This window comes from Mobula birostris, chromosome 14, assembly GCF_030028105.1.
Source record: "Mobula birostris isolate sMobBir1 chromosome 14, sMobBir1.hap1, whole genome shotgun sequence".
NCBI classification, from domain to species: domain Eukaryota; kingdom Metazoa; phylum Chordata; class Chondrichthyes; order Myliobatiformes; family Myliobatidae; genus Mobula; species Mobula birostris.
Genome location: NC_092383.1, coordinates 44,121,443 through 44,149,055, shown reverse-complemented (window position 1 = coordinate 44,149,055; position 27,613 = coordinate 44,121,443). Strand labels below are relative to the sequence as shown.

Below are 27,613 nucleotides of genomic sequence, written 5' to 3'. Positions count from 1 at the left end.
CCTCTAGATGGGTGTTTGTTGCTTCAGATTCCAGGATATGCAGTTTCTTATGTTTCCATGGGTTACAAGCTACAATGTTACTTTCAGGAAAAGAAAAGGAAAAAGGAAAAGTGGGGGGAAAAAGATCACTCGTGCATCTAAATTTCTACCATGGCATCCAATATTTCTAACTACATACATTATGTAGATAAGCCTACAAGAGGAGAGGCTGTATTTGATCTGGTATTGGGAAATGAACCTGGTCAGGTGTCAAGTCTCTCAGTGGGAGAGCATTTTGGAGATAGTCATCACAATTCTATCTCCTTTACCATAACACTGGACAGGAGTAGAACCAGATAAGTTAGGGAAAAATATAATTGGAGTAAGGGAAAATATGAGGCTATCAGGCTGGAACTTGGAAGATGTTCTCAGGGAAATGTATGGAAGAAATGTGGCAAATGTTCAGGGGATATTTGCAGGGGGTTCTGCGTAGCTATGTTCCAATGAAACAGGGAAAGAATGGTAGGGTACAGGAACCGTGGTGTACAAAGGCTGTTGTAAATCTAGTTAAGACGAAAAGAAGAGCTTACAGAAGGTTCAAAACACTATGTAATGATAGAGATCTAGAAGATTATAAGGCTAGCAGGAAGGAGCTTAAGAATGAAATTAGGAGAGCCAGTAGGGGCCATGAGAAGGCCTTGGCGGACAGGATTAAGGAAAATCTCAAGGCATTCTACAAGTACGTGAAGAGCAAGAGGATAACACGTGAGAGAATAGGACCAATCAAGTGCGGCAGTAGAAAAGTGTGTATGGAACCGGAGGAGATAACAGAGGTACTAAATGAATACTTTGCTTCAGTATTCACTACAGAACAGGATCTTGGCGAATGTAGGGATGACTTGCAGCAGACTGAAAAGCTTGAGCATGTAGACATTAAGGAAGAGGATGTGCTGGAGCTTTTGGAAAGCATCAAATTGGATAAGTCACTGGGACTGGATGGGATGTACCCCAGGCTACTGTGGGGAGGAGATTGTTGAGCCTCTGGCGATGATCTTTGCATCATTAATGAGGACAGGAGAGGTTCCAGAGGATTGGAGGGTTGCGGATGTTGTTCCCTTATTCAAGAAAAGGAGTAGAGATAGCCCAGGAAATTATAGACCATTGAGTCTTACTTCAGTGGTTGGTAAGTTGATGGAGAAGATCCTGAGAGGCAAGATTTTTGAACATTTGGGGAGGCATAATATGATTAGGAACAGTAAGCATGGCTTTGTCAAAGGCAGGTCATGCCTTACAAGCCTGACTGAATTTTTTGACGATGTGACTAAACACATTGATGAAGGTAGAGCCGTAGATGTAGTGTATATGGATTTCAGCAAGGCATTTGATAAGGTACCCCATTGCAAGGCATATTGAGAAAGAGAAGTGGCATGGGATCCAAGGGGACATTGCTTTGTGGATCCAGAACTGGCTTGCCTACAGAAGGCAAAGAGTGGTTTTAGACGGGTCATATTCTACATGGAGGTCGGTGACCAGTTGTGTGCTTCAGGGATCTGTTCTGGGACACTTTCTCTTTGTGATTTTTATAAATGACCTGGATGAGGAAGTGGAGGGATTGGTTAGTAAATTTGCTGATGACACAAAGGTTGGGGGTGTTGTGGATAGTGTGGAGGGCCATCAGAAGTTACAGCGGGACATTGATGATACAAAAATGGGCTGAGAATTGGCAGATGGAGTTCAACCCAGATAAGTGTGAGGTCGTTCATTTTGGTAGGTCAAATATGATGGCTGAATATAGTATTAATGGTAAGACTCTTGGCAGTGTGGAGGATCGGAGGGATCTTGGGGCCCAAGTCCATAGGACACTCAAAGCTGCTGCGCAGGTTGACTCTATGGTTAAGAAGACATACAGTGCATTGGCCTTCATCAATCATGGCATTGAGTTTAAGGGCAGAGAGGTAATGTTACAGCTATACAGGACCCTGGTCAGACTCCACTTGGAGTACCGTGCTCAAGTCTGGTCACCTCACTACAGGAAGGACATGGAAACTATAGAAAGAGTGCAGAGGAGATTTACAGGGATGTTGCTTGGATTGGGGAGCATGCCTTATGAAAACAGGTTGAGTGAACTCGGCCTTTTCTCCTTGGAGCAATGGAGGATGAGAGGTGACCTGATAGAGGTATACAAGATGACGAGAGGCATTGATCGTGTGGATAGTCAGAGGCTTCTTCCCAGGGCTGAAATGGCTAACATGATAGGGCATAGTTTTAAGGTGCTTGGACGTAGGTACAGAGGAGATGTCAGGGGTAATTTTTTTTAAACGCACAGCAAGGTGAATGTGTGGAATGGGCTAACGGCGGCAGTGGTAGAGACAGAAACTATAGGCTCTTTTAAGACACTCCTGGATAGGTACATGGAACTTAGAAAAATAGAGGGCTATGGGTAAGCCTAGGTAATTTCTAAGGTCAGGACATGTTCAGCACCACTTTGTGGGCCAAAGAGCCTGCATTGTGCTGTAGGTTTTCTATGTTTCTATTACCCTGGGTCTGATCAGAAAAAAATTGCAGGAGCTCTGACTGAGATACTGTATATGGGCATTGTTAGTGATGGGTGATTTGCTGGAAGACTGGGCGATGGACTATGTTGTGCCTTTATTTCAGAAGGGTAAAACATGTAAAAGCTGGACACTATACACCTGTGAACCTAATATCTATGCAAGTTATTAGAGGAGATTCTGAGGAAAGACAGTGGTTGATCAGGGATATTTGGTATGGCTTTGTGTGTGAGAGATCATATCTCATGAATTTGATTGATTTTTTATTGAAGAATTAACCAAGAAAGTCAATGAGAGTAGGGCATTTGATGTAATCTATATAGACCAGTGAGGCACTGGATAAGATGGACTGTTTTGGAAAGTTAGATCACAAAAGATCCAAGGAGAGCTTGGTGGTAGGAAGCAGAACGTGATGGCATTTTTCAGATTAGAGACCCATGACTATTGGAATGCCTCAGGAGACAGTGTTCCTTCAAAGTGGCATCATAGGTAGACAGTGCGGTGAAGATGTTAGGCATACCTACTTCGGTCAGGGCACTGAAAATAGAGCTGGACTGATGTGTTGCAGATGTACAAGATGTTGGTGAGGCTGCTTTTGGAATATTGTTGACCAAGTTAAGACTTTTTTCATTGGAATGTAGGAGTATGACGGCTGACCCTTGAGAGGTGTATAAAATCCTGAAGGGTACAGATTGGGTAAATGTACATAGTCCTTTCCCTAGGGTTGAGAAATCAAAAACTAGGGAATATACTTATAAGGTGAGAGGGGAAAGAATTAAGAGGAACCCGAGGAGCAATGTTTTCACACAGGGGGTAGTTCATAAATGAAATGAGCTGCCAGAGAAAGTGTTTGAGGCAGGTACATTAAAAACATTTAAAAGACACTTGTACTAGTACAAGGGTAGGAAAGGGTTAGAAGTTCATGGACAAAACATGGTCAAGAGGGACTAGTTCAGATGGTAAATTTGATTAGCAAAGACCAGTTGGGCCAAAGGAGCTGTTTCCATGCTGCACGACCCTATGACTCTATTACCACAAATTCACTAAACTTAAATATTAAAGGATCTTCTTACCTTCCACATACAATTCCAACTCACAAAATGCTGCCCCTCTTCTGACATGGGCCTTCAGTCTGCTCTCAGCATTGTCTGGAACTGCAGGAGTTAATAATTCAAGTGCCTAAAAAAGAGGACAAACAGGTGTCTTTCAAAAATAAAATCAAAGGAACTGTTATAATTTAGAAAGCTTTTAAAGATTCAAGAATTCTCTCATGGCTTCCAAAGTTCTAAGTTCTGAGAACAGAATCAAAGAGTTTTTTTTCTTTGTTAATTTGATGCCTTTATGATTTCACTACATTTAAGATTTCCTGCACCAATTAGCATAATTTTTTGGAGGACATTACTGTATAGAGAAACTATTGACACACAGCAACTGGTTTTACTTGCAAAAAGTAGTATAACAAAGAAATCTGGGTGTGGAACCTTGTACAGTATAGGAGCAGAGAGAGTATTGTATCACCTTAAAGATAGATCTTGTTAACATACAGCCCTTGATTTTGCCAGCCTTGGCAGACATCATTAGTTGGGAGGGCTCTGAGCACTTTGTGGAATGGAGAGAAACAATCCTACACCCATTGGTCAGCAAGAATGGACTTAAAAATACTTTAAAATTTACTTTGCCAGAGCATTGATGAGTTGATACTCTTCTCAAAATTCAAAGTTGAAAATTATCTAAGTCCATTTATATCACCATATACAACCCTGAGATTCATTTTCTCGTGGGCATACTCAACAAATTTATAGAACAATAACTTCTGCACAACTGAATCAATAAAAGACCACCCAACTAGGGTGTTCAACCAGAGTGCAGAAGCTGACAAAGCTGTGCAAGTACAAAAAAAAAACAAAAATAATAAATAAATATTATCAAGAACATGAAAGGAAGAGTCCTTGAAAGTTGAGTCCATTGGATGTGGGAACTTTTCAATGATGGGGCAATTGAAGTACTGTATCCCCTTTGGTTCAATAGCCTGATGGTTGATAGCTCTGTTGTGACCCACAAAATAAATTGTCACCGCTCTTCGCGCTTTCAGGCTGTAGGTTAAAATAGCAGATCTGATGTAATTGGTACTCAGTCTGCAAACTGAAAGAGGACTTGATCTTTTTTGTCTGTTTGCTGTTGCTGTTCACACTTTAGTGAGTTGCATTAAGAAAAGTAAAGGAATGAAGTTATCCTACAGGGTATCCTCTATATTAGAAAGATATTTCACTAAAAATGTATGAGGAAAAGGGGAAATGAATGATCTGAAAAGCATTAACAGCAGTAACAAACTTAGCACTTAAATATTCAACAATAAATAGTTTAGGATATATCAAAATCAAAAATTCAATTGATAGAAGAAGGTTCTAAATTTAAATTAAAAAATCAACCATGGTTAATCTTTGCACGAGCAGATTAAGAACTAACCTTGGAACAGTCTTCAAGGGCTTTGTGCAAGTTTCTTAGTTTAAGATGGGTTGCAGCCCGATTCAGATACAAAACTGGAAGATTGTTATTCAACCTTATTCCCAAATTGTAAGCGTTAATAGCTGCAAGATAATCTCCCGACGCAAACAGTTTGCTGCAAAAGGAAAGCAATTTTGAACAAATATGATAATCTGATTGATATTTCATTGCAGAACAGTTAATCAGGTCTTAAAAGAAAACTGCATTTCCTGTGCTCCAGAATGTCCTTTGGACTGTACACGTATAATGGGAGATCATTATACCTGTAGGAATTTGGTACTGAAACTGAAAACTATCATAGGACATAGAACATTATCGCACAGGTACAGGACCGCTGTTCCACCAAGTCTGCACCAATCATAATGCCAATCTGCACTAATCCCATCTGCCTTCACATATCCTTATTCTCTGTCTATTCATATGGGTGTCTAAATGCCTTTTAGAATTGCACAAAATATTCCAAATGTAACCTAATCAAAAAGTTTTGTACACTGCAACATGACTTCCTGGTTTTTATACTCAATGTTATGACTGATAAAGGCAAGCATGCCTTTTGTTTTTTTTAAACCACCTGATTTACTTATGTTTCTACTTTAAAGGAGCTATTGACTTGAACTCCAAAATCCCTCTGTACAAGGTTCCTGCTATTTACTGTATTGTTTCCTCTGGCATTTGATCTCCCAAAATTCATCACCTCGTATTTTCTGTATCCTTCGAAAGATACTCTTTATCAAAACTCCACCAATTTTTGTGTAGACTTACTAATCAAACGATCAGCAATTTCATCTAAGTCATTAATATATGTCATAAACAGAGGTCCCAGCATTGATCCTTACAGAAAACCACTATTCACAGATCTCCAGTCAAAAAATCATTTTTCCCCCTCTGTCTTCTATGGCCATGCCATTTAAAATCCAATTTATCAACTCATCATGCATCTCCAGTGACTTAATCTTGTGAACCCATTTGCCATGATAGACCTTGTCCAATGTTTTACAACAGTTTATGTGGACAACATTCATTATCTTATATCAATTATTGTTGGTACTTTCTCAAAGAACTCAAATTTTTGAGACTGGACCTTCTACCCAAAAAGCCATGCTGACTATCCCTGATAAGTCCATGCTTTTCCAAATGTGAGCACATTCTAACCCAAAGAATCTCTACAATAATTTCCTTATCACTGATTTAAGGCTCTCCAGCCTGTAATTTCCTGGTTTAGCCCAAATACCTTTCTTTAACGAAGGAACAACATTAGATCCAGTCTTCTAGCATCTTGCTTGTGGCTAAAGTAGATAAAAAAGATCTCTGCCAAGGCCAAAGCAATCCTCTCTTGCCTGTCTAGGTATCTAGGATAGATCCCATCATGTCCTGATGACTTTTCCACCTTAATATTTCAAGACATCCAATCCCTCCTCCCTCCTAATCTCACAATCATTTATATTCTTTTCCATGGTGAATAATCTAAAGTACATATTTAGGATCTTACTCACTTCCTTTAGCTCCACTCACAACTCCTTGCAAGCTGCTCTCTGCTATTCTACTCATTACTTATAAAATATAAATTCTATGTCTAAGATTTTCATATAATGTTCTTTCAAATCTACTTTAGAAGTGGAGAGAGTGAGTAGTTTCAAGTTCCTGGGTGCCAAGATCTATGAGGATATAACCTGGTCCCAACATATCGATGTAGTTATAAAGAAGGCAAGAGAGCAGCTATACTTCATTAGGAGTTTGAAGAGATTTGACATGTCAACAAATACACTCAAAAACTTCTATAGTTGTACCGTGGAGAGCATTCTGACAGGCTGCATCACAGTCTGGTATGGGGGGGGGGGGGGCTACTGCACAGGACCGAAAGAAGCTGCAGAGGGTTTTAAATTTAGTCAGCTCCATCTTGGGTGCTAGCCTACAAAGTACCCATGACATCTTCAGGGAGTGCTGTCTTAGAAAGGCAGCGTCCATTAGTAGGGACCTCCAGCACCCAGGGCATGCCCTTTTCTCACTGTTAACATCAGATAGGAGGTACAGAAGCCTGAAGGCACACACTCTGCGATTCAGGAACAGCTTCTTCCCCTCTGCCATCTGATTCTTAAATGGACATTGAATCCTTGGACACTACCTCACTTTTTTTGATGCACAGTATTACTGTTTATGCACATTTTAAAAATCTATTCAATATATGTATACTGTAATTTATTTTATTTACTTTTTCTCTCTCTTCTAAATTATGTATTGCATTGAACTGATGCTGCTAAGTTAACAAATTTCATGTCACTTGCCAGTGATAATAAATGTGATTCTGATTTTGAGATCTGGCAACACTTTATTCCGCATTCTGTTATTGTTTTACCTCAATGCACTGTTGTAATAAAATGAATGGTCTGCAGACAAGTAGTTTCACCATACGTGTGACAATAATAAACCAATTTACCAATTTTTCTGTCCACGTTGCCTTGCTGGATGAGCCCTCCAGGTTGCCATCTTTAAGTACAGCCATAGTATTCGCCCTAATCAGCAATGCGACTGCCCCATTTCTTTCACACCCCTCTCTGCCAAGTCTGAAACACTTGTACACTGGAACATAGACCCATCAGATCTTAAACACTCTGTGATTAGAAGCCAGATACCCAACACTGTCACTTTAACTTGTGGAAGTCTATTTGATTGGCTACTTGATTTTAGAGGACTAGAACTGAATAAGATGAAGAAAGAGGGACAAAACCACTGCAGTGCACAAATTCTGAGTGGAAATTAGGCTCTAGCCATGTGGACCATGACATATTCAAAAGCAGATTTTTTTGCAGATCACACAAAGCTATAAAAAAGGTAGAACTTAATCATGACCATAAGACCTAACAGCAGAAATGGGCTATTCGGCCCATCGAGTCTGCTCCGCCATTCCAATATGACTGATTTATTATTCCTCTCTACCTCATTCTCCTGTCTTCTTCCCATAACCTTTCATGCCCTGATTCATCAAGAACCTATCAACCTCTGCCTTAAATATGCCCAATGACTTGACCTGCACATCCATCTGTGGCATTCATCTGTGGCAATGATTTTCTCAGATTTACCACTCTCTGGCTAAAGAAATGTTTCCTCATCTCTGTTCTAAATAGATGTCCCTCTATTTTAAGCTGTGCCTTCTGGTCCAAGACTATCCCACTACAGGTGTCCCCCGCTTTTTGAACGTTTGCTTTACGAAACTTCGCTGTTACGAAAGATCTACATTAGTTACCTGTTTTCGCTAACAGAAGGTGTTTTCACTGTTACGAAAAAAGGCAGTGTGTGAAAAAAGCAGCGCGTGATAAAAGGCAGAGCGCACCCCGAGCAGCCAAGCTCCTCCCCTGGAAATGCATTCTATCCGGCATTGCTTAAACACGTGTCTGTGAGCAGCCGTTAGCAAGATGAGTTCTAAGGTATCGGAAAAGGCTAAAAGAGCTTGTAAGGGTGTTACACTTAGCATAAAACTAGACATAATGAAGCATTTCGATCGTGGTGAATGAAGTAAGGACAAAGTGAAGTGGAAGTTGACGAAGATGATGTTGAAGAGGTTTTGGCATCCCATGACCAAAAACTGATAGATGAAAAGCTGATGCAATTGGAAGAGGAAAGGATAACAATCGAAACTGAATGCAGTAGCGAACAAATGGAAAGTGAAGTCGTCCAGGAACTGGACGTGAAGCAACTGCGTGAGATTTTCGCTGCAATGATTGCAGAAAAGTATGACTTTAATTTTGAAAGGGTACGTAGGTTTAGGGCATATTTGCAAGATGGTTTGAGTGCTTACAAAGAACTGTATGATAGAAAAGTGCGCGAGGCTAAGCAGTCAAGCATTCTGTCGTTTTTCAAGCCTTCCACATCAGCCACAGCAGATGACAAACCTCGACCTTCGACATCGAGGCAGGCAGACGTAGAAGATGATGACCTGGCTGCCCTGATGGAAACAGACGACGATGAGATGACACACCGGTGTCCCACCACCTCAACCCCTGGGCCTCGGACCGATACATTGCCGCGGAGAATGCAGCGGTAGCAGGGACGCACCCAATACATCTTTAAGGAAAATGCCGAAATAAACAAGCTAATTAAGGGTGGCACCTAATTAATTAGCTTGTTTATTTCGTTTTTTTTCTTAAAAATGTGTTGGGTGCGTCCCGAATACCGCTGTCCCACTGCATGCTTCGCGGATCGGTATCGGTCCACAGCCTGGAGGTTGGGAACCACTGCACCATCCCAACCTCCGATGACTCAGCCTAACACACCATCATCAGTGTGCTCGGCACTGTCTTCCAGATTCCAGTAAGTGATACTACACTGTACATACATTATTTCTACTTTATATAGGCTGTGTATTTTTATGTGTGATTCAGTATGATTTGGCAGCTTCATAGCTTAAAGGTTACTGGAGAGAGTGTTTCTGCTGAGAGCACTTGCATGAGATTTTCACTACGGAGAACAGTCTGGCAATGATTGTAGAAAAGTATTTCTACTTTATATAGGCTGTGTATTTATCATATCATTCCTGCTTTTATTATATGTTACTGTTATTTTAGGTTTTATGTGTTATTTGGCATAATTTGGTAGGTTATTTTTTGGGTCTGCGAACGCTCACAAATTTTTCCCATATAAATAAGTGGTAATTGCTTCTTCACTTTACCAGCTTACGAACCATTTCATAGTAGCGCTCTAACTTCGGATGGTGGGGGAAACCTGTAGTCCATGCCTTTATCTCCAACTTCTTTGCCCATTCTCCCAGTCTGTCTAAGTTCTTCTGCAGATTCCCTGCTTCCTCAACAATATCTGCCATGCCACCTCTATCTTCATATTGTCCACAAATCTGGCCACAAAGCCATCCATTCCATCATCCAAATCATTGACATATAACACAAAAAGAAGCAGTCCCAAACCGACACCAGTGGCACACCACTACTCACTGGCAACCAACCACAAAAGGTCCCCGTTATTCTCACTCTTTGCTTCCTGCCAGTCAGTTAATCTTCTATCTATGCTGGTAATCTTTCCTGTAATTCCATGGGTTTTTTTTAACCTTGGTAAGCAGCCTCATGTATGGCACCTTGTTAAAAGCCTGAAAATCCAAGTAAAGAACATCCACTGATTCAAAGCAGCCCTGCCTATCCAACTATACAATTTTTAATTTCCTAATAAACACAGATTACCTCGATGACAATCTGATACGGCAGTTATTGCATGGTATAATGCTCTGTATATGAAGCTGCTGTGAGTTCCCTTGGAGCTCCAAATAAACTCCAAGATTATGAACAGTGGCACTAGAAGAGGAGCCACTGATTAGTGCACTGCAAGGAGCATAGATCTCTTAGGCTGAGTGTTATTGAAGGGAATGGGGAATAGAATGCAGAGGAAAATAAGGCTAAGTATCTTTGTAGATGAGCCAAATTACCATTCCCATGCTGGAGGATTACACACTTCTGTTCCACTAATATACATGTTCCATCATCCACCTACTTTATGAAGTGTCCTTATACAAGTGTCTGCCTTGACAGGATTGTCCCATTATAAACACAAGAGATTCTGCAGATGCTGGCAATCTTGAGCAACACACAAAAAATGCTGGAGAAACTAGCAAGTCAGACAACATCAAAGGAGTGGAATACACAGTTGATGTTTGGCCCAAAATGGTGGCTGTTTTTTGCTTCTACATAAATGCTTCTTGACTTGCTGAGTTCCTCCAGGGTTGTCATATTGTCCATGCAGTACCATCACTGTTAAATCCATCCATGTCTTCACAACATCTCTATGTGTACAAATTAGACAAGGTTTGCAGCATAGTGATTAAAAGAAGAAATGCAGTTTATTTTCCTCACTGTAACAACTCCTGTTGGAATTTTTTTTCTGTCACCCAGGTCACCCTGGGAAAAAGAGCAGATTACTTAATCAGCAGAGGCTGGGATTATATCTGGAACACCCATGGTTATTTTTTTCAATTTGATAAACATATTTGATAGCTATGTACTTCATGAGTAATTTAAAATGTTTTCATTACTTACTTCCCTTTATCCTTCAGCCAGTCTGGATTTTTTTCTTCTTCTTTTAAATCTTTAAATTCAGGAACATATGTATTATTGGCTCGTCTAGCTTCTGCTTGCTTCCTGAGCCACTTAAGTAGGGAAGGGAAAAATAGTTCATGAGCAACAAATCCCAACCACCCTTTGCTTCTTATAAAGATTATTAAATTGAGCACAGCAACAAAAAACCAGGCCCCTTGGCCCACCCTGGCCAAGTTGAGTATCATGACCCCATCTCCACTAATCCCAGTTACTAGCACTTGGTCTGTAGCCTTCTGGGCTTTGGTGATTCAAGTGGTCATCCAAGTACAGGTTTCCCCCACTTCTGAAAGTGGAGAGCATTCCTATGAAACCTTTCATGCCGAAATGGCGTAAAGCGAAGAAGCAATTACCATTAATTTATGTGGGAAAAATTTTTGAGCGTTCCCAAGCCCAAAAAATAACCTACCAAATGATACCAAATAGCACATAAAACCTAACATAACACTAACATATAGTAAAAGCAGGAATGATATGATAAATACACAGTCTATATAAAGTAGAAATAATGTATGTACAGTGTAGTTTCACTTACCAGAATCGGGAAGATTTAGAAAATAATCGGCACGAACACGCATGTGCACACACCTGCCCGTGCAAGGCTTCACGGTCATGGTAGTCTTTCTCAGGGTAAACACAAGTTTAAAGTGGGTGCCTTTTTTCGTAAAAGCGAAAATCCTCTTCGGATTTCTTTTGGTTAGCGAAAACAGGTACTAATGTAGGTCTTTCGTAAAAGTGAAGTGGCGTAAAGCAAACTTTTGTAAAGCAGGGGTCACCTGTACCTATTAAATGTTATGAGAGTCTCTGCATCCACTATCCTCTCAGATTCCAATCACCCCCTAGGTTAAAACATTTCTTCTCAGAACGTCCTTTAATTTCTTGTCCAAAACCACTAGTTTTAGTCACCTTTGTTATGGGGAAGCTTTCCTACTATTTGTTCTATGTACGCCCTTCATGATTTTCTATATATCTATCAGGACTCCCCTCATTCCTTTGCTCCAGCAAAACAAATCCAATTCATCTAGTCTCTCATAAAAGAAACACTCCATCACAAGCAATACCCCGGTGAATCTCCTGTACACTCCGCAGAGTACAATCAAGCCATTTCTATAGTGTGGTAACCAGTACTCAAGCTGTGGCTTAACAAAATTTTAAAAAAGTAGTACCATAACTGTCCTAACATTTCTATTAGACAGCTAATGAAAGCATATGTCGCATATACCTGTGCTGCCACTTTCAGGTATCCTGGCACTTGCCCACAAAGGTCAGCAAATGTGTTTTAAGTACAGTGGATTTTGGTTAATTGGGACACAATGAGACCAGTACATTTTGGCCCAATTAAATAGCTGCCCCAATTAGCTGAAGTTTCATGAAGTTTTATAAGGTATAAAATCAACAAACCACTGCTTAACTAAGTTACAAATTATGTATTTAAATGAAATAACAAATAAATTAGAACACTACCAAAACTACCACAGCACTATAACAATGTATTAGTTCCTAATAATTATTGAGGGAGGAATTCATGCAGTGTATGCTGCCATGTTCTTTTGATTGATTGACAGTAAATAAACAAAATCAGTACAGACACCCAGTGCAGATTAGGGAATGCTTTCATACAATGCTTTCGACTATGAAGAACTGGTGCTTTTAAGGAATATAAAAGTGGATAAGTTTCCGGGTCCTGACAGGATATTCCCTAGGACCTTGAGGGAAGTTAGTGTGGAAACAGCAGGGGCTCTGACAGAAATATTTCAAATGTCATTAGAAATGGGGATGGTGCCGGAGGATTGGCGTATTGCTCATGTTGTTCCATTGTTTAAAAAGGGTTCTAAGAGTAAACCTAGCAGTTATCGGCCTGTGAGTTTGACGTCAGTGGTGGGTAAATTAATGGAAAGTATTCTTAGAGATGGAAAATATAATTATCTGGATAGACAGGGTCTGATTAGGAACAGTCAACATGGATTTGTGCGTGGAAGGTCATGTATGACAAATCTTATTGAATTTTTTGAAGAGGTTACTAGGAAAGTTGACGAGGGTAAAGCAGTGGACGTTGTCTATATGGACTTCAGTAAGGCCTTTGACAAGGTTCGACACGGAAGGTTAGTTAGGAAGGTTCAATCGTTAGGTATTAATATTGAAGTAGTAAAATGGATTCAGCAGTGGTTGGATGGGAGACGCCAGAGAGCAGTGGTGGATAACTGTTTGTCAGATTGGAGGCTGGTAACTAGTGGTGTGCCTCAGGGATCTGTACTGGGTCCAGTGTTGTTTATCATACACATTAATGCTCTGGATGATGGGGTGGTAAATTGGATTAGTAAGTATGCAGCTGATACTAAGATAGAAACATAGAAACATAGAAAAAAGGTGCAGGAGTAGGTCATTCAGCCCTTCAAGCCTGCACCGTCACTCAGTATGATCATGCCTGATCATCCAACTCAGAACCCTGTACCTGCCTTCTCTCCATACCCCCTGATCCCTTTAGCCACAAGGGCCATATCTAACTCCCTCTTAAATATAGCCAATGAACTGGCCTCAACTGTTTCCTGCGGCAGAGAATTCCACAGATTCACCACTCTTTGTGTGAAGAAGTTTTTCCTCATCTCGGTCCTAAACGGTTTCGACTTTATCCTCAAACTGTGACCCCTCGTTCTGGACTTCCCCAACATCGGGAACAATCTTCCTACATCTAGCCTGTCCAATCCCTTTAGAATTTTATACGTTTCAATAAGATCCCCCCTCAACCTTCTAAATTCCAGAGAGTATAAGCCTAGTTGATCCAGTCTTTCATCATATGAAAGTCCTGCCATCCCAGGAATCAATCTGGTGAACCTTCTTTGTACTCCCTCTATGGCAAGAATGTCTTTCCTCAGATTAGCATCCTCCTCACAGCTAACACTGCCACCCAGCTTCGTGTCATCCGCAAACTTGGAGATGCTGCATTTAATTCCCTCGTCTAAGTCATTAATATATATTGTAAATAACTGGGGTCCCAGCACTGAGCCTTGCGGTACCCCACTAGTCACTGCCTGCCATTCTGAAAAGGTCCCATTTATTCCCACTCTTCGCTTCCTGTGTGCCAACCAATTCTCTATCCACATCAATACCTTACCCCCAATACCGTGTGCTTTAAGTTTGAACACTAATCTCCTGTGTGGGACCTTGTCAAAAGCCTTTTGAAAATCCAAATATACCACATCAACTGGTTCTCCCCTATCCACTCTATTAGTTACATCTTCAAAAAATTCTATGAGATTCGTCAGGCATGATTTTCCTTTCACAAATCCATGCTGACTTTGTCCGATGATTTCACTGCTTTCCAAATGTGCTGTTATCACATCTTTCATAACTGACTCGAGCATTTTCCCCACCACCGATGTCAGGCTTACCAGTCTATAATTCCCCGGTTTCTCTCTCCCTCCTTTTTAAAAAAGTGGGGTTACATTAGCCACCCTCCAATCCTCAGGAACTAGCCCAGAATCTAACGAGTTTTGAAAAATTATCACTAATGCATCCACTATTTCTTGGGCTACTTCCTTAAGCACTCTGGGATGCAGACCATATGGCCCTGGGGATTTATCTGCCTTTAATCCCTTCAATTTACCTAACACCACTTGCCTACTAACATGTATTTTCCTCAGTTCCTCCATCTCACTGGACCCTTGGTCGCCTACTATTTCCAGAAGATTATTTATGTCCTCCTTACTGAAGACAGAACCAAAGTAGTTTTTCAATTGGTCTGCCATGTCCTTGTTCCCCATGATCAATTCACCTGTTTCTGACTGTAAGGGACCTACATTTGTCTTAACCAATCTTTTTCTTTTTACATATCTATAAAAGCTTTTACAGTCAGTTTTTATGTTCCCTGCCAGCTTTCTCTCATAATCTTTTTTCCCTTTCCTAATTAAGCCCTTTGTCCTACTCTGCTGGACTCTGAATTTCTCCCAGTCCTCAGGTCAGCCGCTTCTTCTGGCTAATTTGAATGTTTCTTCTTTGGAATTGATACTATCTTTAATTTCCCTTGTCAGCCACGGGTTCACTACCTTCCCTGGTTTATTCTTTTACCAAACTGGGATGAACAATTGTTGTAGTTCATCCATGCGATCTTTAAATGCTTGCCATTGCATATCCACCGTCAACCCTTTAAGTACCACTTGCCAGTCTATCTTAGCTAATTCACGTCTCATACCTTCAAAGTTACCTTTCTTTAAGTTCAGAACCTTTGTTACTGAATTAAATATATCACTCTCCATCTTAATGAAGAATTCCACCATATTATGGTCACTCTTACCCAAGGGGCCTCGCACGACAAGATTGCTAACTAACCCTTCCTCATTGCTCAATACCCAGTCTAGAATGGCCTGCTCTCTAGTTGGTTCCTCGACATGTTGGTTCAGAAAACTATCCCACATACATTCCAAGAAATCCTCTTCCTCAGCACCCTTACCAATTTGGTTCACCCAATCTATATGTAGATTGAAGTCACCCATTATAACTGCTGTTCCTTTATTACACGCATTTCTAATTTCCTGTTTAATGCCATCCCCAACCTCACTACTACTGTTAGGTGGCCTGTACACGACTCCCACTGCATTTTCTGCCCCTTAGTGTTATGCAGCTCTACCCATATCGATTCCACATCCTCCCGGCTAATGTTCTTCCTTTCTATTGCGTTAATCTCCTCTCTAACCAGCAAAGCCACCCCACCTCCTTTTCTTTCATGTCTATCCCTCCTGAATATTGAATATCCCTGAATGTTGAGCTCCCATCCTTGGTCACCCTGGAGCCATGTCTCTGTGATTCCAACTATATCATATTCATTAATAATTATCTGCACATTCAATTCATCCACCTTGTTACGAATGCTCCTTGCATTGTCACACAATGCCTTCAGGCTTGATTTTACAACACTCTTACCCCTTATACAATTATGTTGAAAAGTAGGTGGAGTTGTTATAATGAAGTAGGTTTTCAAAGCTTGCAGAGAGATTTAGGCCAGTTAGAAGAGTGCGCTGAAAGATGGCAGATGGAGTTTAATGCTGATAAATGTGAGGTGCTACATTTTGGTAGGACTAATCAAAATAGGACATACGTGGTAAATGGTAGGGCATTGAAGAATGCAGTAGAACAGAGGGATCTAGGAATAATGGTGCATAGTTCCCTGAAGGTGGAATCTCATGTGGATAGGGTGGTGAAGAAGGCTTTTGGTATGCTGGCATTTATAAATCAGAGCATTGAATATAGGAGTTGGGATGTAATGTTGAAATTGTACAAGGCATTGATGAGGCCAAATTTGGAGAATTGTGTACAGTTCTGGTCACTGAATTATAGGAAAGATGTTAACAAAATTGAGAGAGTACAGAGAAGATTTACTAGAATGTTACCTGGGTTTCATCTCCTAAGTTACAGAGAAAGGTTGAACAAGTTGGGTCTTTATTCTTTGGAGCATAGAAGGTTGAGGGGGGACTTGATAGAGGTATTTAAAATTTTGAGGGGGATAGATAGAGTTGACGTGGATAGGCTTTTTCCATTGAGAGTGGAGGAGATTCAGACAAGAGGACATGAGTTGAGAGTTAAAGGGCAAAAGTTTAGGGGTAACATGAGGGTGGTAGCTGTGTGGAACGAGCTTCCAGCAGAAGTGGTTGAGGCAAGTTCGATGTTGTCATTTAAAGTTAAATTGGACAGCTATATGGACAGGAAAGGAATGGAGGGTTATGGGCTGAGTGCAGGTCGGTGGGACTAGGTGACAGCAAGAGTTCAGCACGGACTAGAAGGGCCCAGATGGCCCGTTTTCATGCTGTAATTGTTATATGATTATATATGGTTATATCCTCCAAATTTTCCGTTTTCATTGTAACATTCCAGATGATTGACGATACCTCCATAGTTTCTAACCTGTTGAAAGTAGTAGTAGTCATTTTTACTCCTGACTTTCTGGTATCTCCAAGCTTAAATGCTTGAAACCGCTGTAAGCAAAACAGTCCAAATTGTCTTACTGGTTACTTCTTGCCAATTATCAGTGACTGCTTTTTGAAGACAAACACAGGCAAATGACGCTATTTAAAAACTGTTTGCTCTAAGCACTGTGTAGTGTCTAATGGCCACAAAGTACACATGACCGATGTTAGTTAGAAACTGTTCAGCAACAGTCTCCTGTCCTAATTAAGTGACATAGTGTTCCAAATAAATGAAGAGAATCCTGGTGATTTCCTCAATTAGTTTTTGTTCTTTAAGAGTTTCGGAATCCACTGTAGTTTTACAAAATCCTTACCTCCTCTTCCTCAGCAATTAGAGATTCTCGCAAAGCAGTAGGAAAAACTCGAGGTGTGAATTGTATCTGTATATTACCAGCTGAACGAGGACCTGGGATCATTTCTTTTCTGGCATCTTCAGTAAATATATTGGTAGCATTGCCTGTAAGTGAAATGCAGTTAGAGGTTTACCATTAAATCCATCCTGTAAAAACAATGGTCTTTTTTTTAATATAAAAGCAGATTATGATTTACAAAATAGGCAAAAGGTAACATTTTTCTATTTGGTATAGATTTATCAAGAAATGAACTATTTCTTGCACTTTCTTAAATTAAGATAATAACCAAGGAATTTGCTCAAGCAGTAGGATCTACTTATACTATGCATAAAATTACAGCTACTATTACTCTCTTACTTAATGGTTGCCACATGACACTATTCTGATCCTGAAATAAAACCTACTAATTTAAAGCTGCTAAACACTGGCCATATCCATGGACAAGAAGCTGATAAATCCTAATGGCACAAATAGGATAGACAGTTTACATATCTGGTTATTACCCTCAGCCTGCTTGATGTGATGCAAAGTTGACGATTTAGAGCTGTTTGCACCAGAACCTTGAGTGAGGAGTTGGCTAAAGTTAAAATAAATGCTTATTGTTTTCCCACAAAGTTCATTCAATGTTGAGGCTTTGAATATCCTGCCATGATAAATCCAGAGATCGGGCTCATTGAAGGACTCAACCAGAATAAATATAGATAGATGGGATAAGGAAAGCAATTGAGCAACAAAGAAAAGGTTTAACTAATTATGCAAACACCAAAAGAAATGTGTACGTACTTAAGTGTGGCACATTTAACATTATAAAATGTCGCAATGTGCTATGAAGCAGTATAATCAAACAGCTTGGTCCAAAAGGTAGAGAGAGAAAGAGTATCATAAAGAAAAACAGGGAAACAAAAAGACATGAGGAGAACATTTCAGAATTTAGGAACTAGTCACTGATGGCCAAATGCCAGTGATGAGGCAATTGAACCTGGGGTGATTCAGGAGGCCTGAAATGTAGGAATCTAGTAATTTCAGGGATCTTTAGGTCTGGAGATCAGTAATAAATGTAAGTGAAGCCCTGGAGAAATTTCAAAACATATGATTTAAGAGCTACTTTGCTTAACAGTGGTTCACTGGCACTCAGTCAAGAAAGCATTATCACCTCACGCAACACACATAAAGTTGCTGGTGAACGCAGCAGGCCAGGCAGCATCTCTAGGAAGCGGTGCAGTTGACGTTTCAGGCCGATGACGAAGGGTCTCGGCCTGAAACGTCGACTGCACCTCTTCCTAGAGATGCTGCCTGGCCTGCTGTGTTCACCAGCAACGTTTATGTGTGTTGCTTGAATTTCCAGCATCTGCAGAATTCCTGTTGTAAGCATTATCACTTGTTTGCTTTGAACAAGGTTAGATAAGGCAGAAAAAAAACAGAACACTGGGAGCTCTCTGCAGGTCAAGCAGCAACTGAGGAGGCAAAGTAAAGTATATGCTGATGCTTAGCCTTGAGGCACTGCATCAGGACTAGGAGGGAACAGGAAGGATCACCAGTACCTAGAAGTATTGTGCAGCAGAAGGGGTGGGGGAATTTGGAAAGAGGCTGGTGGCTCTTTTGGTGTCAATGGGGCAGGGGTGAAAGGCAGATAGAACCAAGTACTTGAGAGGATGAGATGGATGAAACAAAGGGAGAAGAAAAGTAGATGGGCAGGAAAATGTGCCTGGAAGGAAAGAAACCAGGAATGTGGGTTTACTGAAAGGGGCAAATGAAATGTTCATACTACAAGGTTGTAAGCTTCAAAAGGAGGTTATGAGATGTTGCTATTCCAATGGTGAAGGCAGAGGAAAGACAGACAAGAGTGGGAGTGGAAAGGAAGTTAAAATGATTTTCGACAGGAAACTTACGATGGCCATTGTGGAAGAATTCTAGTGCTCTACAAAACTGAGACCCCTGCTCCCAAACGGCTCATTTATACCATCAATGTCTAGTGTCCAAGTGCAAATTATTTATTATGATTGGCTACCAATATGACTGATAATAAATTAAGCTTGTATTCTCTCTATATAAAAGGCTGCTGCTAAAAAGATGTGCTGCTGTTCTCTCCATTTTATCCACCATTCAAACTTCTCCCCCAAATTCCTGACAAGAAATCAGAACTGAAAATATTTTATGTGCTATATTCTTTTGTTTCAAGTTGTATCCTTCACTTCTTACTCAGGACATTGATAGTATGTTGGTACCTGCTCATCTTGCTGCCAAGTTTCACTCTGCTCCTAGCTTCATATGATCCATCTCTGTCACTTCCCTTTCCCTCCTCAGCTTCTCCATCTCTATTTTAAGAGATATGCTGGCTATTGGTATACAGTGAGATATTCTGATGAAAGGTCATTGACCTAAAACACTGTTTCTCTCTTCATATCCTACTGGATATTTCCTATCTTTTCTGTTTATTTCAGATTTCCACGATCAACAATTTTTTTTTGTTTGCTTCGTCTCTGCAGTCCCTGGATCTCAGAGATACTTTAACACCATTCCTTGGCCATTAATGCATCCTACCATACTGTCTGTTACAATACCACCTTACTTGACAGTACTTCCAAAGCATTTTCTATCTAATTTAATAATCATTTTGTCTCCCCTGAATCTGGATGGACTTCAACTGTGTCTGCTCCTTTTCCCGTATTTCTGCTAACTCTCCCTGGGTAATTTTCATGTGATCCAGTACTATGATTAGATTTTCCTTCACTTTCAAGCTGCCTTCTCCCAGTATCCCTTCATGCCCTGACCAATCAAGGATCTATCAACCACTGCCTTAAATATACATAAAGACTTGGCCTCCACAGATTCACAGCTCTCTGGCAAAAAAATTTCCTCATCTCTGTTCTAAAAGGTCATCCCTCTATTCTGAGGCTGTGTCCTCTGGTCTTAGACACTCCCACCATAGAAAACATCCTCTCCACAACCACTCCATCAAGGCCTTTCACCATTCGATAGGTTTCAGTTAGGTAACCCCTCGGTCTTCTGAATTCCAGGCCCAGAGCCATTACACGCTCTTCATATGACAAGCCATTTAATCCTGAAATCATTTTCATGAACCTCCTTTGAACAACATGTTCCTTTCCCCTTGCTTTGCAATATTTCAAATAAATCATTTCCTCCAGGAGCTCTGGTTCACTCTTCTTTGCCTTTCCTATGGTACTTTCTTGCGTAATCACAAGAAATGAAACATCAGCTCTATTACATCTTTCTTTTACAACATACAGGGCCCTAAATAACTGTTCAATTGAAGCAACATTATATTTGCATTTCTTGCAATGTAATAAATGCATTCACTGCTTGTAACAAAGTATTTTCTTAACTGGGAAAACTAAATGTGAATTGGGTCACTTTCCTCTTTACAGGGACCATCTTTGATCAGTAATTTTGTAGGAAAACCATTTCAAATGAGTTTTTGCTGATTTTTTGTGGATGGAACAGATTCCATATTCAAAACTAAGACTGCTATTGTATTAATCACTGGTGTGAAATAGATTTACCTTTTTTGAGAGAGCGCTTGTATGATGCTTCTGAAGCAGAATTTCGTATGATATTTTCACCTTTCTTCCACTTTTCTTCTGCTTCAATTTTTTGCCTTGCAATCTTTAGTTCCTCCTTTCTCTTTAGTTCCTCTTCTTCAAGCTTCTGAAGCTTCCACTTTTCTAGCTCCTCAGTAGCTTTTATTTGTTCTCGCTTTTTCAATTCTTCAATCTGTTTTCTATTATCTTCCTCCACCTGTACCATTTTAGCACATGTGTATCATTTTACTGTATTTGCATATAGACTATGCTTACTGTATTCTATTACCCCTTCTACTCAAACACAAATTTGAAATTTAATTCAGTTTCATCTGAAAACTTAAAATGAAGTTTAGAAGCATCTTGCACTAAAAGAGTGTTTAACATCCATACTGATCATAAGACCAATATAAAAATATATAGCTGTTGACATGTGGCGTGCAGGTAAGAGACACAGTTAAAAGATGGGCAGGACTGGCAACTCAGTATTACAAGGAATAGAATTTTGAGGGGAAACAAAGAAGATACATATGAGGAGGTGATCTTATTCTGTTAATTAAGGAATATATTAACTTAGTATTGAGAGAAGACATCTAGAAGGCTTCTTAAATGAGAACATATAGGTATTTCAGTTCTTCTTTGCAGTTGACCATCTGGAATACAGTTTTTAAAACCTCACCGTTTCTGTTTCATGGTGTCCCAGGATTAAGAATGCTTTACCTAGAGTCATACAGTAATACAGCATGGAAACATGCCCTTCAGTGCAACTGGTCTATTCTACCCTGCTAGTTCCAGTTGCCTGCATTTGGTCCGAAACCCTGCCAAGGCCTTTCCTCCATGTACATATACAAATGGCTCAAACGTTACAATTGTCATTGCCTTGACCACTTCCTTTGGCAGCTCATTCCCCTCACTCTCCTCTGTATAAAGAAGTTACCTCTCGAGTCTCTTTTAAATCTCTTCCCTCTTACCTTGTACCTGTGCCCTCTAGTTCTGGACCCCCCAACCCTGAGGAAAAGACTATCCATACCCAAATCCCTTACTCACTCTTCCTTCAGTTAGTCCTGACGAAGGGTCTCGGCCTGAAACGTCGACTGCACCTCTTCCTAGAGATGCTGCCTGGCCTGCTGCGTTCACCAGCAACTTTGATGTGTGTTGACCCATACCTTCTAATGGTTTCACTGTTTCAATGACTCCATATCAGAGAATGAATACAATAAACAACCTGAAATTCTTACCCTCTGCAGACATCCACAAAATAGAAGAAAAACCCCAAAGAATGAATCACAAGAAAAACGTTAGAACTCCAAAGCCTCCTTCCCCCTCCCATGCACAAGCAGCAGCAAAGCATCAACCCTTCCCCCTCCCCTCCTCCCACTCACTCCAGCAAAAAACATAAGCCTCCCCATCATCCACTATGTAAGCAATAGCAAAGCCCCCAAGGAGACTATGATCTAGAATCCATCAAAAACTACTGTTCACCCAAGAATTTGACATGCCACAGATTCTCCCTCACTAACAAGGGAGATAGAGGAATCACTCCTGTCACAAAAAGGAGACCAACAGCTCACTGTTTCGATGTTACAGTCTGCATCTTCACTTTTATTTCAAGTTCCCCAATTCAAGAATCGGCAGCAAACTCTCTCTCTCTCTCTCTCTCTCTCTCTCTCTCTCTCTCTCTCTCTCTAGAGAGAGAGAGAGAGAGAGAGATCACTCGTGCAAAGGCCTCCAAGCACCCCTGCACCCGCTGTCTCGATGTTCCGATCTCCTGCGCTGTTTCAGTTGGTGACACCAGCAGGGAATCGAGCCGTTTTCAGGGCCACACCCTGAAGGCACATATCTTCCAGGCCGCTCGTGGAGATATTGAGAATGGCCTCTTGTCGAACTCTGAGAACAGGAACCCACCGCCATGAAGAACCTTCATGATTTTATAAATTTCAGTTTGGTCATTCTTCATTCTCTAATGCTCCAACATATAAAGATCCAGAGTGGGCAGCATCTCTCTATAATTCAGGCTCTCTAGTCCAGGCAGCATCCTCGTTAATCTCTTCTGTACCCTCTCCAGTTTACCAAGGCTTTCCTACAGTAGAGTGACCAAAATCGTGCACAATACTCCAAGTGCAGTCTCACTAACAATTTATATAACTGCAACATAATATCCATACTTTTAAACTTAATTCCCTGACTGATGAAAGGCAGCAAACAAAATGCCTTCTTCACCACCCTGTCTAATTTTGAAGCTGCTTTCAGCAAACTGTGCACTTGTAGAAGTCCTAACCTGATTTGTATGTCCAAAATACATCACCTCACACTTACCTAGGCTGAAAACTATTTGCCAGTCCTCAGCCCATCTCCCTAACCAATTAAGATCTCTTTTCAATTCATCGTAGCCTGCTTCAATATCAATAAGATCCATAGTTTAGTATCAGCAAATATGGTAACCATACCATGTATGTTCACATCCAAATTATTTATATAAATTAATATCAGAGGTCACAACCAATGAACACTAGGCAGCCCACTCGGAGACCATTCTTCACAGACCTCCAGTCGGAGAGTCAACCCTCAGTTTTCATACTCTACTTCCTATCATCCAGTCAATTCTAAATCCACCTTGCTGCATCCCCTTAAATCCCGTGAAATCTAAACTTCAAGATCAGTCTGCCATGTGAGACCTTATCAAAGGCTTTACTATAGTCCATTTAGACAACATCTACCTTCTTTTATCCCCTTAGTTACCTCATCAAAAAACTACTTTCCTACTTCATTTCTTGAACTTTTTGCATAATAGGGGAATTAAAGATCACAGTGAAAAAGTTATTGGTAGGTGGAGATGAATTCATGGCCAGGTCAGCCATGATCCTATTGAATGGCAGAGCAGGACTGATGGACCAGATTGCCTACTCCTGCTCCTATTTCTTATGTATGTTCAAAGGAATAACATTTTCCACCCTCCAGTGATCTGGTATTACTCCAGTAGCCAGTGAGGAGGCAAAGATCATCGCCAAGAGCGCAGCAATCTCTTTCTTAGCTTCCTGTAGTAACCTGGGGTATATCTTGACCAGCCCCTTTATCAGGTACCTCCTACAGCAGTTTTCTGCTGCTGTAACCCATCCATTTCAAGGTTTGACGTGCTGTGTATCTACAGATGCCCTTCTGCACTCACTGTTGTAATGACTGGTTACTTGAGTTACTGTCACCTTCCTGACAGCTTGAAAACCAGTTTAACCTCTCTCATTACAAGGGATTTTCACCCGCAGAACTGTCACTCACTAGGTTTTTTTTTGTTTTTGCACTATTCTCTATGAACTGTTGGGTGCAAAAATCCCAAGAGATCAGCAGTTTCTGAGATACTTAAACCACTGTCTGGCACTAACAATCATTCCACAGTCAAAGTCACTTAGATCACACTTCTTCCCCATTCTGATGTTTAGTCTGAACAACAACTGAACCTCTTAACCATATCTGCATACTTTCAAACACTGAGTTGCTGCCACATAATTGGCTGAATAGATAATTGCATTAATGAACAGATGTACATGTGTTTTGAAAATGTTTTGAAAAAGGTCCTGCACTTCCTCTTTCTTAAAGTCAACATATTCCAGCATATCAACCTGTTTTACATTGTCCTCACAAACGTCAAGGTCCCTCTCACTGGTGAATACTGAAGCAAAGAAGTTATGAAGGACCTCTGCTAACTCCTCCAATTCCTGGTACCTACATCACTTCTCTCCCTGATCAGTCCTACCCTCACAGTAGTTATCCTCCTACTCTTCACATACACGTGCAATGCCTCGGGATTTTCCTTAATCCAACTCAGCAAAATCTTTTTATGCCCGTTCTAGCTCTCCTAAGACCATTCTTCAGCTCCTTTCTGGCTAATCAATATTAGGGGAATATTGAAGGAGGTGCCAATCAATATTAGAGGAGTTGTAGTCGCCATGACAGCAACCCTGTTATTTATGCACCGTTCCAAAATCTGCCTCCTGATCTATTCCTCAGTGTCTCTGATGCTATTGGGGGATCTATAGAATACTCCCAATAGAGTGATTGCCATCCACACCGACTCAGTAGCCAGTCCCTCCACAATGTCCTCCCTTTATGCAGAAATATTTAGCAATACCACTCCCCATCCCTGTTCCTTTTGAAACACTTAAACCCCGGAATATCCAGCAGCCATTCCTGCCCTGACGACAGTCAAGTCTCCGTAATGGCTGCAACATTATAGTTCCATGCAGTAAGTTCATCACCCTTGTCCCTGAGGCTTCTACATAAAAAGAGACACATTTCAACCCATCTCAATGACTACAAATTAGCTTTATTGACTTCTGCCTACTCTTCCTCACAATCTCGCTACATGCTGCATCTACCTGTATACCAATTGCCCTATCCTCTGACCCATCAGTCTGGTTCCCCTCCCACTGCCAAACTAGTTTAAAACCACCCTAACAGCTCTAACACATCTGCCTGCAAAGATTTTGGTCTCCTCAAGTGTAACCCGTCCTTTTTCACTAGTCCTACTTTTCCCAGTGATCAGTGATCCCAATGATCAACAAATCTGAAATCCTGCCCCCTGCACTAATTCTTCATCTATCAAATCATCCTATTCTTATCCTCACTGACGTGTGGCATATGCAGCAATCCAGAGATTACTATCCTTGAGGTCCTATTTTCCAGCTTCCTATCTCTTTTCAGGACCTCATCCCATTTCCTACGTATGTCTTTGATAGCAATATTTACCACAACTTATGGCTGTTCACCCCGCTCCTTTAGAATTCTGTGGACCAATCAGAGAGGTCCCTAAACCTGGCACCTGGTAGGCAATATACCATCTGAGAGTCTCTTTCACGCCCACAGAATCTCCTGGATGCTCCCCTAGCTAATGAAACCCCTACCACCATTGTATTCCTCAAAACATTAGGACAGATACAGTCAGCTCGTTAGCGCAAGAGATTCTGAACCGGAGTCCCACAGACCTAGTCACTGTGATTTTCCCCGGTAGGTCATATCTTGTCCCCCTCCCCAACAGTATCCAAAGTGCTTGTTATTGAGGGGAACGGCCACAGGAGTACTCTGCACTAGCTGCCTATTCCCTTCTCTCTCTTGACAGTCACCAGCTACCTGCCTCCTGCAATCTAGGGGTGACTACCTCCCTGTATCTCTTATCTATCTATTTCTTATTTTCCTGTATGAACCGAAGATCATCCAGCTGTAGCTACAGTTCCCTAACATGGTCTGTAAGGAGCTTCCAGTGGATGCACTTCACATAGATGTAGTTATCAGGGAGTCTGGAGTTCTCCCAGACCTGCCACATTTGACATGAAACACACACCACTGACCTGGAACCATTAGCCTAGCCCTAATAGAGAAGGAAAGAAATGAACTTAGCAGAAACTTACCTTAGCCTCTGCCTCTTGAGCCAAAGCTGCAAGCTCTCTACTAACACTGGCCCATTCACACAATGGCCACTCCCACAATGGTTTCTCTGCTTAAACTACACTTCTTTTTATAGACCTTTGCCAAATACCTGATAAATTGCAATATCTCAAGCCTGCCAAAAAATTTTGAAAGGTTCTGCCCATATTGTAAATCTCGTACTCAGCTCACTCATCTCCAAACAAGCAACTGTTTGTGATATCTCAAGTCTACCAAAAAGTTCTGAAAGGCCCAACTCACGTTTTAAATCTCATGCTCAGCTCAACCACCTTCAAACAACCAACTGCTCATGATATCTTTTTATCTTCATCAAGGGGTTCATTCATATCCAGCTGCCTAAACGTGATGTACACTTCCTCTTTCCTCCTTACCAGAGCCCTGAATTTGGTATGTCTATCCTTATCCCTAGCAGAAACATACTGTCATTGGACTCTTAAACTGACCCTGTTAAAAGCCTCCCGCTTGCCAACTGTCCTTATACCTTTAAATAGTCACTCAGTCACCCCCAGCTAGATCCTGCACTCCAGTTTAGGATATTCACCTCTGAGCCTAGTCTACCTTTTTCCATAACTATTCTAAAACTAATACAATTATGGTCATGAGACCCAAAGTGCTCCCCAACCACCACTTCAGATACTTGAATCATCCTGAGAGGAAGTTCAGTATTTCTCCTTCTCGAGTAGGTTCTTCTACATATCGTGTGAGAAAACTGGCTTGAGTGCCCCATCCAGGCCCTTTAGCACTACCCTACTATTCACACAACTATGTGCAATTTCTCAAAACATCTGCTGCTCAAGTTCCTGCTGACTATTGGGGGGGGGGGTGGTCTATAATATATTCCTTCCATAGTGCCCATCACTTTCTTATTTCTAACTTTTTCCTAATGGCATCAATGGTTGATTCCTCTTTAAGTAATGCAGTTATATCCTGCCTTAGCAAAAGAGGTAACACCCACTCCCCCACCCCTCCTACCTGTTTCTCTGTCACGCCTACACTCCAAAAACATCAATATCCTGGAACATTGTGCTGCCAGTCCTGCCCGTCACTCAGCCATATATCTGTTATGTCCACAATATCGGAGTCCCTACAGGAAACCCACACCCTCAGTTACCCTGCTTTACCTGTTAAGCTATGTCTATTGAAATAGGTGCAACTTAAAGCAGTAGTTCTGTCTGGTCTCTTACTATAACAAGGCTATCCTGA

General features: G+C 41.0%; 1 protein-coding gene across 2 annotated transcripts in view; it reads right to left on the bottom strand.

Moving 5' to 3' along the window:
* dnaaf4 (dynein axonemal assembly factor 4) overlaps positions 1-27,613 on the bottom strand; it is a 60,268-nt gene that overhangs the window by 7,416 nt on the left and 25,239 nt on the right. For both annotated transcript variants that reach the window (XR_011889083.1, XM_072278464.1), the window contains exons 4-8: positions 20,957-21,191; positions 17,397-17,539; positions 11,069-11,178; positions 4,998-5,151; positions 3,605-3,710 (exon numbers count right to left, since the gene is read on the bottom strand). Coding sequence is in view for 1 of the 2 variants with exons in the window: in XM_072278464.1 (XP_072134565.1) it covers positions 3,605-3,710; positions 4,998-5,151; positions 11,069-11,178; positions 17,397-17,539; positions 20,957-21,191 (748 nt within the window). In the remaining variant the exon portion in view is untranslated. The remainder of the gene's footprint in view (positions 1-3,604; positions 3,711-4,997; positions 5,152-11,068; positions 11,179-17,396; positions 17,540-20,956; positions 21,192-27,613) is intronic.